The sequence below is a fragment of the Taudactylus pleione genome, unplaced genomic scaffold, assembly GCF_031769625.1.
Source record: "Taudactylus pleione unplaced genomic scaffold, aTauple2 ptg000009l, whole genome shotgun sequence".
In the NCBI taxonomy this organism is placed as follows: Eukaryota; Metazoa; Chordata; class Amphibia; order Anura; family Myobatrachidae; genus Taudactylus; species Taudactylus pleione.
Genome location: NW_028284412.1, coordinates 11167501 through 11180960, shown reverse-complemented (window position 1 = coordinate 11180960; position 13460 = coordinate 11167501). Strand labels below are relative to the sequence as shown.

Genomic DNA, 13460 nt, shown 5'->3' with positions numbered 1-13460 from the left:
AATGCATACGCACGGCAACCGCAGCACAAGATGCAGACGCCCAGCAATATATAATGCAGCCCATCTCTCTTTACTCACAGCCTGAGTAGTCTGCAAGATAGCGGAAACATCGGTAACTTCGAGAACCATCAAATACATTAACATAATATTGGTTGACCTAACCTCACTCAGTGTTTTACCAACTTCCTGCACGCAGTGAGAGCTCAGTCTGCGTAGGACATCGCAATGGCGTTCAAATGCACTGGCACGCCTGCATTCTGCCAACCACCATTTACAACCCCCAAACGGCACTTCCTGTCAATCAATATTGGAAGAGTCTGCATACACACTGCATGTAGTCTGCGTACCATTACCCGATCGCACTGGCTAGTTCGCGCACGCACAGTGCGATGCATACACAGCGTGAAAACATCGGCCGAGTGCGTGCACTCTCTCACTTGCGTTCCTTGCTGAATCAGGCCCGGTGTTTGCACAAATGGTGGTAATGTGCTAGCGCTCTCATGCGATAGCTTTTAGTGTCTAGATGTCCTTCGTGGAGAGGACCCTGACGTCATCAGCTACTGTCCAACGTCATTCCCTACCATCCACGTGGTCATGGAGGGGGAATATAATCTTGTGGCGAGTGTAGCAAGCAACCATGCCCGACGCGAGTGAAGTGACCCTGCGAGGGGACAAGTTTCTTCTCTAGGTGGACTTTATGGGCACGGATCCGCACTCCCTCTGTCACTGCATGTCACTTCCAGGTCCAGCGCAAAGGGGAAATAAGCTCATAGCTGGTAGTAGAGTATACAGTATCTATAGAGAGAGAGAGAGAGACACGCACACACACCGATCAGCCATAATATTAAAACCACTGACATATGAAGTGAATAAAATTGGTTATTTTGTTACAATGGCGCCTGTCAATGACTGGGATATATGAGGCAGCAAGTGAACAGCCAGTTGTTGAAGTTGATGTGTTGGAAGCAAAAAAAAGTGGGCAAACGTAAGGATCTGAGTTACTTTGACAATTGCCCATTTCTGATGGCGAGATGACTGGTTCAGAACATATCCAAAATGGCAGGTCTTGCGGGGTGTTCCCGGTATGCAGTGGCACAAACGTCTGAAAAATGTATTGCTGGCTATGATAGAAAGGTGTAAGAACAGCTTGCTGCATAGCTGCAGACCGGTCAGAGTATCCATGCTGACCCCTGCCTACAATGGACACGTGAGCGTCAGAACTGGACCATGGAGCAATGGAAGAAGGTGGCCTGGTCTGATGAATCCCGTTTTCTATAACATGATGTGGGGATGGCTGGGTGCGTGGGCGTTATTTACCTGGGGAAGAGATGGCACCAGAATACATTTTGAGAAGAAGGCAAGCTGGCGGAGGCAGTGTGATGCTTTGGACAATGTTCTGTGGGAAATCTTGGGTCCTGGCATTCATGTGTATTGTTACTTTGACATGTACCACATACTTAAACATTGTTGCAGGCCAAATACACCTCTGTATGACAACAGTATTCCCTGATGGCAGTGTCCTTTTTCAGCAGGGTAATGCTCCCTGTCACAAGAATGGTCTCAGGAACATGACAAAAAGTGTTCACTTGGCCTCCAAATTCCCCAGATCTCGATCCGGTCGAGCATCTGTGGGATGTGCTGGAAAATAAGTCTGAGCTATAAAGGCCCCATATTGCAACTGACGAGACATATTGGATCTGCTGCACACGTAGGTCTTGTGGAGTCCATGTCTCGATGGGTCAGAGCTGTTTTGGTAGCATGAGGGTAACCTACATAATGCTAGGCAGGTGATTTTGGTGTTTTGGCTGATCGGTGTATATATTACATATCGCAGTGTCATATGTCATATGCTGCAGACAGTCAGGGTGTATGATGTGTTCAGCTTGTATAAACATCTCAGTGTGTCATGCTTCAAATGCTCTACCAATAATTTATGAACTAAAAATTCTATGATAATTGAATAACTATTAAAGTGATCTATATATACAGCGAATATTGAAAACATCAACATTTTTCTCAGTAAATTTATTTGTAATGGGGCCAGAGCCGTAACTAGACATTTTGGTGCCCTGTGCCAGAAAGAGCACTGGCGCCCCCCTCTTTTTTCAAAGGGACATAATGCACCCAAAAAAGGGCCATGGCTTCATGGGGAAGGACCAGAGAAGAGATAGGAGAGGCCAGGAGATGCTGGGGATGAAATAAGAGGAAGCTACAAGCAAGAATGATAATAAACAGAAATTTGACAGGCCCAAACAGCGCCCCCTGACCTGTGGTGCCCTGTGCGATGGCAACAGCCGCACCACCCTAGCTATGGCCCTGAATGGGGCTATTGTACACTGTAATTAAATTTTCACCAAATGTCAGCAACAACCCATGCAATCCACACATGCAAAGAAATCAAACCATAGATGTCCATAAATTAAGTTATGTGTAGTAATGTGAAGTAACACAGGGAAAAAGTATTGAACACACCTACTGAAATGTATTTATTTAATACTTCGTACAAAAGCCTTTGTTGTTAATGACAGCTTCAAGACGCCTCCTGCATGGAGAAACTTGCCGCATTCATTGCTCAGGTGTGATTTTGGCCCATTCTTCAAATCTTGAAGGTTCCGTGGGCCTCTTCTATGAACTCTGGGCCTGATTCAGACCTGGTCGCAAGCACTGAGCGCTCGCAACCGGGTCGATGGTGGATAGCGACGGGCAATCCGTCGCTCCGGGTCTCATACCAAAGGGGGCGTGCTGTCGATGATTAGTGACAGCTTGCCCCCTTTGGTGGGCGGCTGCCCAGACGGAGGCGTTCCCATGAGAACGCCTACCGTCTGTGGGCAGCCCCACTAACATCACAAGTGATGTCAGTGGAGAGATTCCAGCTCTGTTAGAGCCGAAATCTCTCTGGGGCTTGCGGCAACGAGACCCTACCACAAGGGTCTCGTCGCAAGCCCGATGGTCGCGATGGTCTTGACCATCACGACCATCTTCCTGGCCGCTTGCTATAGCTGTGGGTGGTCACCCACAGCTATGCGAGCGGCCAGGAGGCCGTTCTAAAAAAAAAAAAAAGACCGGCCCTGATTCAGAGCGAGCGCTCTGTGAGAGCGACCGGCTCTGAATCAGGGCCTCTGATCTTTAGTTCTTTCCATAGATTTTCAATTGGATTCAAGTCAGGTGGTTGGCTGGGCCATTCTAGCAGCTTTATTTTATTTCTCTGAAACCAATTGAGAATGTACTTGGCTGTGTGTTTGGGATCATCATCTTGCTGAAATGTCCACCTTTATTTCATCTTCAGCATCCTGGTAGATGGCAGCAGCTTTTTATCAAGAATGTTTCTGTACATTTTTCCATTCATCCTTCCTTCAACTATATGAAGTATGCCAGTACCGTATGCTGAAAAACAGCCCCACACAACGATGTTCCCACCTCCAAACTTCACTGTTGGTATGGTGTTTTTGAGGTGATGTGCAGTGCCATTTCTCCTCCAAACATGTATTATGGCATCCAAAGAGTTCAATTTTGGTCTTATCTGACCATACTATGGCCCTCATTCAGAGCCACTCGCAAACAGCAGTACGCTCGTTGCGTTCCGATGTTGACTAACCACGCATGCGTCGGTGTTACACTGCGCATGTGCGTACGGCAGATTGCAAGCTTTTTTTCTCTCGTTCCTAAAATAGCGTACAGGAAGTGACATGTCAAATGTGATTGACAGAACAGGGCGTTTTTGGGTGTTGACGGGGGTGGAGATGGAAAAACGCAGGCGTGGCGAGGCGTTTTTGGGGCGTACATACATTAGCAGATGCGAACGTCAAATGTGTTCGGACCGTCACATACGTCACTGGAACATCCTCTTTCCCTTCAAAATGCTCGCACAGTTTAGGGTCTGGATTACTCGACCACATTGGCGATGGCCTTCTCCTCCGTCCCGGGACTCCATGATGTTGCAGCGATTAATCGCGGGTGGTCACAAAAGCAATTAGTGTTGTATTGAAAACCGGCTTGGTATGTGTTTGGAAAGCAGTTTATTGGGATAGCACAAAACCGTACGCAGGTGGAAATCATACCTGCTAATGTCAGGATTACACAATCAATTGGCGTACATTTTTTGGGGTTTTTTTTGGCCTCAATTTGTTGTTTATGGCCTATTGTGACAATAATGTCATCATGTTTTAATTAGCTCCCCTTTTTTTTTTTAATGTGCAATTTGCATCGTTATGTGATTTTTTTAAACGTTCCTTCAAGAGGCCTTTTTTTTATACAAATGAAATGGTTTTTTGTGTCCTTTTTTGCCTTTAGGGCCAGGATTAAATGTAACCCATTTGTACAATAATGTCACAATACAATGTCAGATTTTTTTCATAAATTTATTGTTTAAACACAAACCAATTGGCATAATTTTTTTTTTTTTTTTTCTGCCAAAGATACTTTTTATCAAAAATAAATAATCAATAACTGATAACATAAACGTACAAAAATAACTTAAAAACATTTCACAAGAAAGGAGAGGGAAGTTTTGACCAGAAAGGAATATGAGCCAAGCACAGAAGGAGTGTGGGAAAAGTCGCCATTGCTGTCACCGTTTTTTCGCCCGTTTGGATGGGGGAGGGTGGGCGCCAGACCGGGTCCGGGATGCCATCGGGCTGGCCTGTCCAGAGGCAGATGTTGTGGCCTCTGGACTAGGCACAGGGCTAGGCACATTTGGAGGATTGGCTGATGTTGTGCCAGAGGTGGAGGATCCTGATGTTCCGGCAGGAAGGGAGGTCGGCTCCACCATGTGCTGGCGAACGAGCTGCTCCAGGGCATCGGCGATGCGGATGTTGGCCCTGGTATTTTCCGCCAGGGCCTGACCAATGGTCACGTTGGCCGCAGCATTTTGCTCCAGGGCCTCAGCCACCCGTATCAGACTGGCGTCCATCCTCTGCAGAATCTCCGTATGGAAATCCGATTTGAAATTGAGTTCTGTGAGGAGGCCCACTGCCTGCGAGGGGGCACGCCCTGGACTGGCTTCTGCAGGGTCCTCAGCCGGATGTACTGGTTCCTCCCCTGCAGAGCCAGCAGAAATTCTGCGGCCAAGGCTTCCCTCTGGAGCAGACTCATCCGCCTGTGTCTCTGTTGGAAAAATGAGAAAAGAGTCACATTAGAATCTACATATTGGCACAATAGCATTTCAGAGTTGGTGACATCACAATACTTACCTGGGCCAACATGAGGAGCCGCAAAGTCTGGCATGTCCGTATCCATGTTGGACACGCCAAACACCTCCACAGGCTGCACACACCCCTGTGCCAGCTCTTCTAAATCCGTCAACTCCAATGACACAGGGGTGGGACCCCCACCTGTCCCCCTTGCATGCCTAGCCCTGTCCGCAAGTTTTTGCTTTAGGCGATATTTGAAGTCGCCCCATCTGTGGGGAAAAATGGAAGCCATTATCCTTTGGTTTAAAATGGGGTTTCTTTTTAGGGGGGGCAAGGGTTTACTTACCGCCGTTTGACATCCCGGGCTAGACGGACATAATCACCCACTCTATTGACAGCAACGGCTACCTCTTCCCACATTCTCCACTTCTGGCTTAGACTCATATTCCTGTCTGCCTGTGGCAGGATGTCCACACACTTCTGGATCAAAACCTCCATCTCCTTTCTTGTGAAATGTGGCTGCCTTTTTTTTTTTCCCCGCTTTGGCCGGAATACTGGGCCCAGCAGCCTCTTCCATGTCATCCTCCTCACCTATTTGTGTAAATTTACAGAATTCACAAAATCACAACTTGCCTAATCTTATGTTTCAAATTAATCGTTGATAGAAAATGCATGAAAGACTTACCGCCTGACTCTTGTGCATTTTTTCCCTGGTCTGTCGCCATGTCTGAGGTCCAAACAAGAAATACACCAGAATTTGAATGTGTTTTCGTGACGTATTTATACATGCGTCCTTATTTTGCGGCCGCATCATTGATTGTGCGGCCCTATGATCCCTCCTTAATTTGTGCGGGAAACGAAACACTATTTATGGCTTGGTGTGTCTCAAGTCGAGGTGGCGTTTTTGGATTGTTGGAGGTTATCTTGGCTGGAGTTTATTGATTGCGTAGAAAGGAGTTGGAGGTTGGAGATTCGTTTGTTGGTTAGATTTGCGTTTTTTTTTCCGTTATCTTTGTTGGTTTATATTTTTGGGACCTCGTTTGTTGATTTGGTAAGTTTTGTGAAGTCTAACTTTTGTTCAATTGTTGTTTCATTGTGTTTCGTATATTTTGTAATTTTTGGATACCTAATTTATTCTATTTTAGATTTTGTTTATTTTCGACCCCAAAGACCTTTTGATTTTGCATCTTAGATATTTGCTCTTGGTAAGTCCATTTTTTATCTTGTATTAGCGAACTAATTAGCGCATTTTTAGTAGTTACTCTTGTGACTTGTATTAGCGAACTAATTAGCACATTTTTAGTAGTTACTCTTGTGACTTGTATTAGCGAACTAATTAGCACATTTTTAGTAGTTACTCTTGTGACTTGTATTAGCGAACTAATTAGCACATTTTTAGTAGTTACTCTTGTGACTTGTATTAGCGAACTAATTAGCGCATTTTAAACAGCTTAATAATCATTCTAACTTTTTGATGGTTTAGCTTTCGCTTTTTGAGCCAACATTTCGACCCGTTTTGATGTACTGTGTTAAATGTCGCTTTGCGGTTTTGCTAAATGGGTGTTTGGCATATTTGAACTTTGGTCTAGCACAAAATGTATCAACAAAAATGCACAGAGTGAAATGTGTCAAGTAATTTTGTTGTTTATTTTCAGTTTGGACGTATCATGACAATACCCCGGCATGTAAGCAGCAATGGATGGTATCATCAAGCTAAGTTGTTTTAATATAGTTTTGGGGTGGGTCAAAAGCCTTACTTTGAAATTTTTGAATTTCAGGTTGATCTGGGGCAGATTGTTCTGGCCATGCTCCCGGAAGCCGACCAACCTCAATCTCATCCCAGGCGTAGGCATCGTAGGCATGCAAGGCCCCAGATATTTCGAACACGTGTCACCCTTTTTGGAATGCCCGATGATGAGGTTTTAAGACGCTACCGTCTACCTCCCAAAATCATCATAGACACTCTCTCATTAATAGAAAGTGATCTTGAGCGGCAAATTGACAGTCCAACAGCAATACCACCACTGACGCAATTTATGGCGGTGTTACATTTCTGTGCCTCAGGATCGTTTCAAACAACGGTGGGAATAGTGGCGGGCATCTCCCAATCCTCCTTTTCCCGGATCCTGAGGGCAGTGATGGAGGCACTTTTCAAGCACCTCCATCATTTTATTCAAATGCCTTTGGATATGGGTGCCCTTAGTGTGGCCAAGGCCAATTTTTACCAAATAGCTGGCTTCCCACACATCATAGGGGTTGTGGATGGTACTCACATACCACTTCAGCCTCCAGCACGGCTGGAGGCAATATTTAGAAACAGGAAACACTATCACTCCCTGAATGTAATGGTGGTATGTGATGCCTCCCTCCAGATCCAGTCCCTGAATGCTAAGTTACCAGGAAGTGCACATGACTCCTTCGTCATCCGGCAATCAGGGATATGGCAGAAATTAACCAACCTACAAGCTGGTGATGCGTGGCTTCTGGGTAAGTGGAGACCTTTAGTACATAACAATGTTAAGCTTGATACACAGTGTTCCTGATGTTGTCTCTTATTTTTCACAGGAGACAGTGGATACCCTTGCATGTCCTGGCTGCTCACTCCTTATTTGGCTCCCACACCAGGCCCACAAAGTGAGTATAATTCCGCACTTACAGCCACCAGGCAAGTGGTGGAGCGCTGTATCGGCCTTTTAAAAGGCCGATTCAGATGCCTCCACCGCTCTGGTGGCGAGCTCATGTATTTGCCGGATATGGTGTCGAAAATTGTGGTCCTGTGTGGGATATTTCACAACATCGCCATAAGGAGTGGTGTCCCAATGCAGCCAGAGGATGCCTTACCTGAGGATGGCCCCCCCGAGGTTGGTCGGAGGTCAGTATGTGGGGGGGCCATACGCGATGATGTGGTGGCCAGATTTTTTAGGTAAGTTTGACCCAAACTACAGTGTTTATACCTAATGTGTTTGTGTTTGTTTGCGAACATCTAATTTATTTATTTTTTTTCACCATCTTCTGTTTGTTCACATAATCTTTGCCACTCCAACGCTCACTACTTCCTGCTACCCTTACCAAACCTGGATCTGGTGATTTTGTCCATATATTCTGGAACCCATATCGCAACGCCATGTTTGTGGAATCATGTTGGCATGGTCCTTCGTCAACCAGTTCTTGATTGTTTTTTTTAATTAAATATTTTATTTGTATGTGTTGTATTTGAGATTATCACTGTTTTTTTTTTTTGGGACTGACCACTTTGATTTCTCATTTATGTTGTGAATAAATGTTTGGAGAGTGAAATGGTCTTCCTTTTTTTGGACGTTAACAGCAAGTGTAACCAGGTTAACACACCTTACATTTGACTAAGGGGTAATCCAGTACTGACACCAGTTGATGTAAACTGAAATATGTTTGCAGGTTCCCAACCCACACCAAAAGGAAGCCTGTCCAAACCTTTGGATCTTGAAGATTGGCCTAAGCAGCTTGCACACCAACTAGGAACCTGTAAAATGGCGAAATATCTAATTGACACTACACCCAAAAAGGGAAATGACATTGTTACTGTTATGTGTTTCTTGTGGCTGTTTAACATACAAATACAAAATACAATCTAACTTTTAAAAAAGGGAAATCCTTGCAGGAACAGTCTACTTATGTCAGGGAAAACTATTTTTGTTTTTGAAAAAAAGAATGAGCCAGAACGTATATTAGAACTACAAAATTTATTTACAAAACGAAAATAAACAAAAAAAACTACTGGCGAAGGATGCCAGACAGCCGGTCAAGGGCCACAAGAATGCCAATGACATGTTGGCGCATCTGGCCAACACAATCGTCCACCTCTTGTCGACTCCTCTGTTCCTCTGTGGGTGAGAAAAGTGTGTGGATTAATAAAACAATAGGGAATCCACATTAAAAAAACAAAAACACAACGAAATCACTCCTAAACCGAAAAAAGAAAAACCAAAACAAAAAGGGGGTGCTGCCAAAAATACAAGGCCTATGTACAAATTCACACAGGTGTGATATGTGTATGTTGAAATCAGCAGGAAGAGGTAAAGGCAAACTGCTAAATCACCAAAAGTAAACCAAACAAGCACAAATAAAGGCACGACACATGATTACATACAAACAGTTTGTGGTTAAAAAAAATGAGAAAGAAAAACATACCGGGAGCCAAAACGGGAGCTCCGGAAGTCCCTCCATGTTCCTCCTCGGAGGAGCCTTCATTCCCCAAAGAACGGGGAGGGGTAATGATGGACTCCGGGGAGGGGGTAATTGGAAGAGGGGTGGGTGGAGGAGAGGGGGAAGTGGGACGGAGGGGAAGGAGGCCCGACAGTTCCGGGAGAGGGTCTGGGAAGGCTGGGGAGGAGTGGGGTATAGGGGAAATATTTGGGGTGGAGTGTTGGCTGGGGGTTGGGGATAGTGGCCGGGAACGCCGTCTGGCCGGACGGTGACGGCGTAGTCTTGGCTGTCCTCCTAAAATATGTCAAACAAATTGAGGTTAGTTTCTGGGCAAATCTGGGGCCCAAATAAAAAAAAAAAAACCAGCAACAAAAAACATGCAAAAAGGAGTAGAATGAAAAAAACAGAAATAGAGGGAAAACAAGCACACGCTGATATGAGGACAAATAATTAATAGGACAGACAGGAAAACATGCACACGCAGATATGAGGACAAATAATTAATAGGACAGACAGGAAAACATGCACACGCAGATATGAGGACAAATAATTAATAGGACAGACAGGAAAACATGCACACGCAGATATGAGGACAAATAATTAATAGGACAGACAGGAAAACATGCACACGCAGATATGAGGACAAATAATTAATAGGACAGACAGGAAAACATGCACACGCAGATATGAGGACAAATAATTAATAGGACAGACAGGAAAACATGCACACGCAGATATGAGGACAAATAATTAATAGGACAGACAGGAAAACATGCACACGCAGATATGAGGACAAATAATTAATAGGACAGACAGGAAAACATGCACACGCAGTTTGCCCCACAAACACAAACATGAAAACCACAATACATAACACTTACTTTCAAGGATCTGCATGCGAAAGCATGCCAGCAAGCGGGGCGTTCGCCGTTGCAGGTCTGACCACCTGCGCTCCAGCTGCCCGATGTTGCGGCGTGAACCCAACGACCGCAGGCGGGACCGTGCCTCCGCATACGCGGAGCGCTTCTGCCGGTTGGTGATGGGTGGAGGCTGGCTGGTGATCCGCCTATCCATCACCTCCGTAAGCACCAGCAGCTCGCGCCTGGTGAATGCGGAGGCTCTCATGATGGCAATGGAGTTTTTCATACAAAACATTTTTGATAAAGTGTGGCAAAAATTTCTGATTGGCTAATGTATTTTGGAAATTAACAGGAGCAATTTTATTGGTTAGTGTATGAGTCATGTGTTCAACAGGGCCAGAAATCTCTGGAGAGTTATGATAGGCTTGATGCAGTGACATGCGTTTGCAAATTTAAATAAAGAAATGAACCCCGGAAAATATGCGGGGATCCACAGCAATAGAACAATTGTTTAATTGTGGTTCACATGTTTTTGAACAATAAAAGCGAATGTTCCATCCGTACGTATTCTGCGGGTAAACACAAACACGGACAAGAGTAAAGTTTCTTGCATTGTGTTGAAAAAAAAAAAAAAATTAAGCTAATTGATACATTGATTGGCATGATACGATTGAGGGAGGTAGGCAGAATAAAGGAGCAGGTAATCGACATCTGACAAGGCCACTTCCGGTTTCACTTGTGCGTGCGTTCCCTTCAAGCCATTTCGGGGATGTACGCTCGCTATTTCGCACGCTCGTTAGTTAGAGGAGGGGTCGCCTGAGTTTAGGGAGGAATTTTAGATGCGAACGAAAATACGAGCGAGCCATTGAATTTAAATAATTTTGTACGTACGCCTAACGTACGTGCGCCCGCTTGCGAGTGGGTCTGAATGAGGGCCTATATTCTCCCAGTATTTCACAGGCTTGTCCAAATGTTGTGCAGCAAACTTTAAACGAGCTTCAACATGCTTTTTCTTCAGCAATGGAGTCTTGCCTGGTGAGCGTGCATACAGGCCATGGCAGATGAGTGCATTACTTATTGTTTGCTCTGAAACAATTGTACCTGCTAATTCCAGGTCTTTCTGCAGCTCTCCACAAGTGGTCCTTGGCTCTTGGACAACTCTTCTGATAATTATTTTCACTCCTCTGTCAGAAATCTTACGATGAGCACCTGGTCGTGGCCAGTTTATGGTGAAATTATATTCTTTCCACTTCCGGATTATGGCCCAACAGTGCTTACTGGAACATTCAGAAGTTTAGAAATCCTTCTGTAACCAATGCCATCAGTATGTTTTGCAACAATAAGGTTGCAAAGGTCTTGCGAGAGCTCTTTGCTTTTACCCATCATGAGATGTTTCTTGTGTGACACCTTGGTAATGAGACACCTTTTTATAGGGCATCAGTTTGGACCGAACCAGTTTATATTAATTTGCACTGACAAGGGTCAGGATTGCTTTCTAAATACTGATAGATTTCAGCTGGTGTCTTGGCTTTCCATGCCGCACCTCCCTTTCTTCATGTGTTCAGTACTTTTTTGCTGTGTCATTTCACATTATTACACATATCTTAATTTATGGACATCTATGGTTTGATCTCTTTGCATGTGTGGATTGCAAGGTTCGTTGCTGACATTTGGTGAAAATGTCATTACAATAGCCCCATTACAAATATATTTACTCAGAAAAATGTTGATGTGTTCAATACTTATTTTACCCCAATACTTGTTTCCTCCGCACAATACTATATTTCTGTACACGACCATCCTGTATCCTGACTTGGAATAATAAGTAACTGCAAGCATAGTAGTCAGCTTTTTAAAAGATGATTGTGGGTGATCTCAGTACACCTGTTACCCCAGTGGTTAGTGGCATCTGCAGAATAACTGTTGGGAGACAGGGCGGAGTATAAGCACCCACAGTGGCAGTATATGCCACAGCGCTTTTTTACATACGTTTTCAGCTTTCAAAGAATTCTTTTACAAAGTATATTGATGAAAGTATAAAAAATTCCCTTTGCATAGATATTTTTTTCAGTTTATATCACCATTCTGCACTATGTTCATGCCTAGTCTGCTTGTCCATGTAAAACTGTATGGCCCATGTAAGGCAGCTTTTCGTCTTTTGTAGACTGGAAGGTAAAGGGGAGTACATCCTCCCTACGGAAACCCGCTATGAGGGAGAGCTGAAAGACGGAATGTTTCATGGACAGGGAACACTGTACTTTCCAAATGGAAGCAAATATGATGCTCAGTGGGACAGCGGCATAGCAATAGAGGTAAGAACAGTTAGCTGAGCAGGATGAATATATGGTATTCTCTTGTTATTATTTTTCTACATACCCTTTTACATTTTCTGCATGTTAAACAATAACCATCCGCACAGTGCCAGTGCTAGGGTGTTCAGCATCCCCCTGCAAACTATGAATATACGCCTTTCTACAAATATGTCAGTTTTACATGTATTTCCTCAATGTTTTATATTTTTAAATGTGCTAAGGGTGAGAAATAGGGGTTGGCTGGGGAGACAGAAATATGTCTTACCCAAGCCCTCACATAGGAGGAATTTAAATCAGGGATGGACATCGGAAGCAAACGGTTAGCAACCATCGAGTTTCCGATTTGATGGAATATCTACCGAATACCAGGAATTTGATGGCTGCCAGCCATTGGAAGCAGCAATCCGATGCTCATCCGATGGCTGGCTGTTTTTTTCAGCTGCGGACACCCGGAATTGGTGTCCGCAGCTCATCTAAAGCATGGGTAAGCAGCAGGAGAATAGATGCCATGCACATGCGCACGGCATCTATTCACAGTGTAGGGCAGGGGTCTTCAACATTTGGTCCTCCAGCTGCTGTGAAACTACACATCCCAGCATGCCCTGCCACCGTTTTGATATAACAGCATGCTAAAACTGTGGCAGGGCATCCTGGGATCTGTAGTTCCACAGCAGCTGGAGGGCCAAAGGTTGAAGACCCATGGTGTAGGGGGACCCTGGAGCAGCCGCCCCCTTTTGGGGCACAAGTATACCTTTTGGGGCACGATGGTTATACTACTGATTGGTTGCAATGCGATGGCTAGTTGCCATTGCGTTACTGGATTTGATATTGGAAGCCCAGCAACAATTCAATGCTGGGCTTCCAATGTCCAGCCCTAATTTAAATGACAAAAAAAACAAAATGATTCTGGAGGTAGTTTAAGTCACACACCATTTTTATGAAAATCACTATTTATTGATGTCTATGTGTCAAGTTCA

General features: G+C 44.5%; 1 protein-coding gene across 1 annotated transcript in view; it reads left to right on the top strand.

Annotated features, from left to right (window-relative positions):
* MORN5 (MORN repeat containing 5) overlaps positions 1-13460 on the top strand; it is a 118297-nt gene that overhangs the window by 801 nt on the left and 104036 nt on the right. The window contains exon 2 of the mRNA XM_088466684.1: positions 12336-12483. Coding sequence (XP_088322810.1) covers positions 12336-12483 — 148 coding nt within the window. The remainder of the gene's footprint in view (positions 1-12335; positions 12484-13460) is intronic.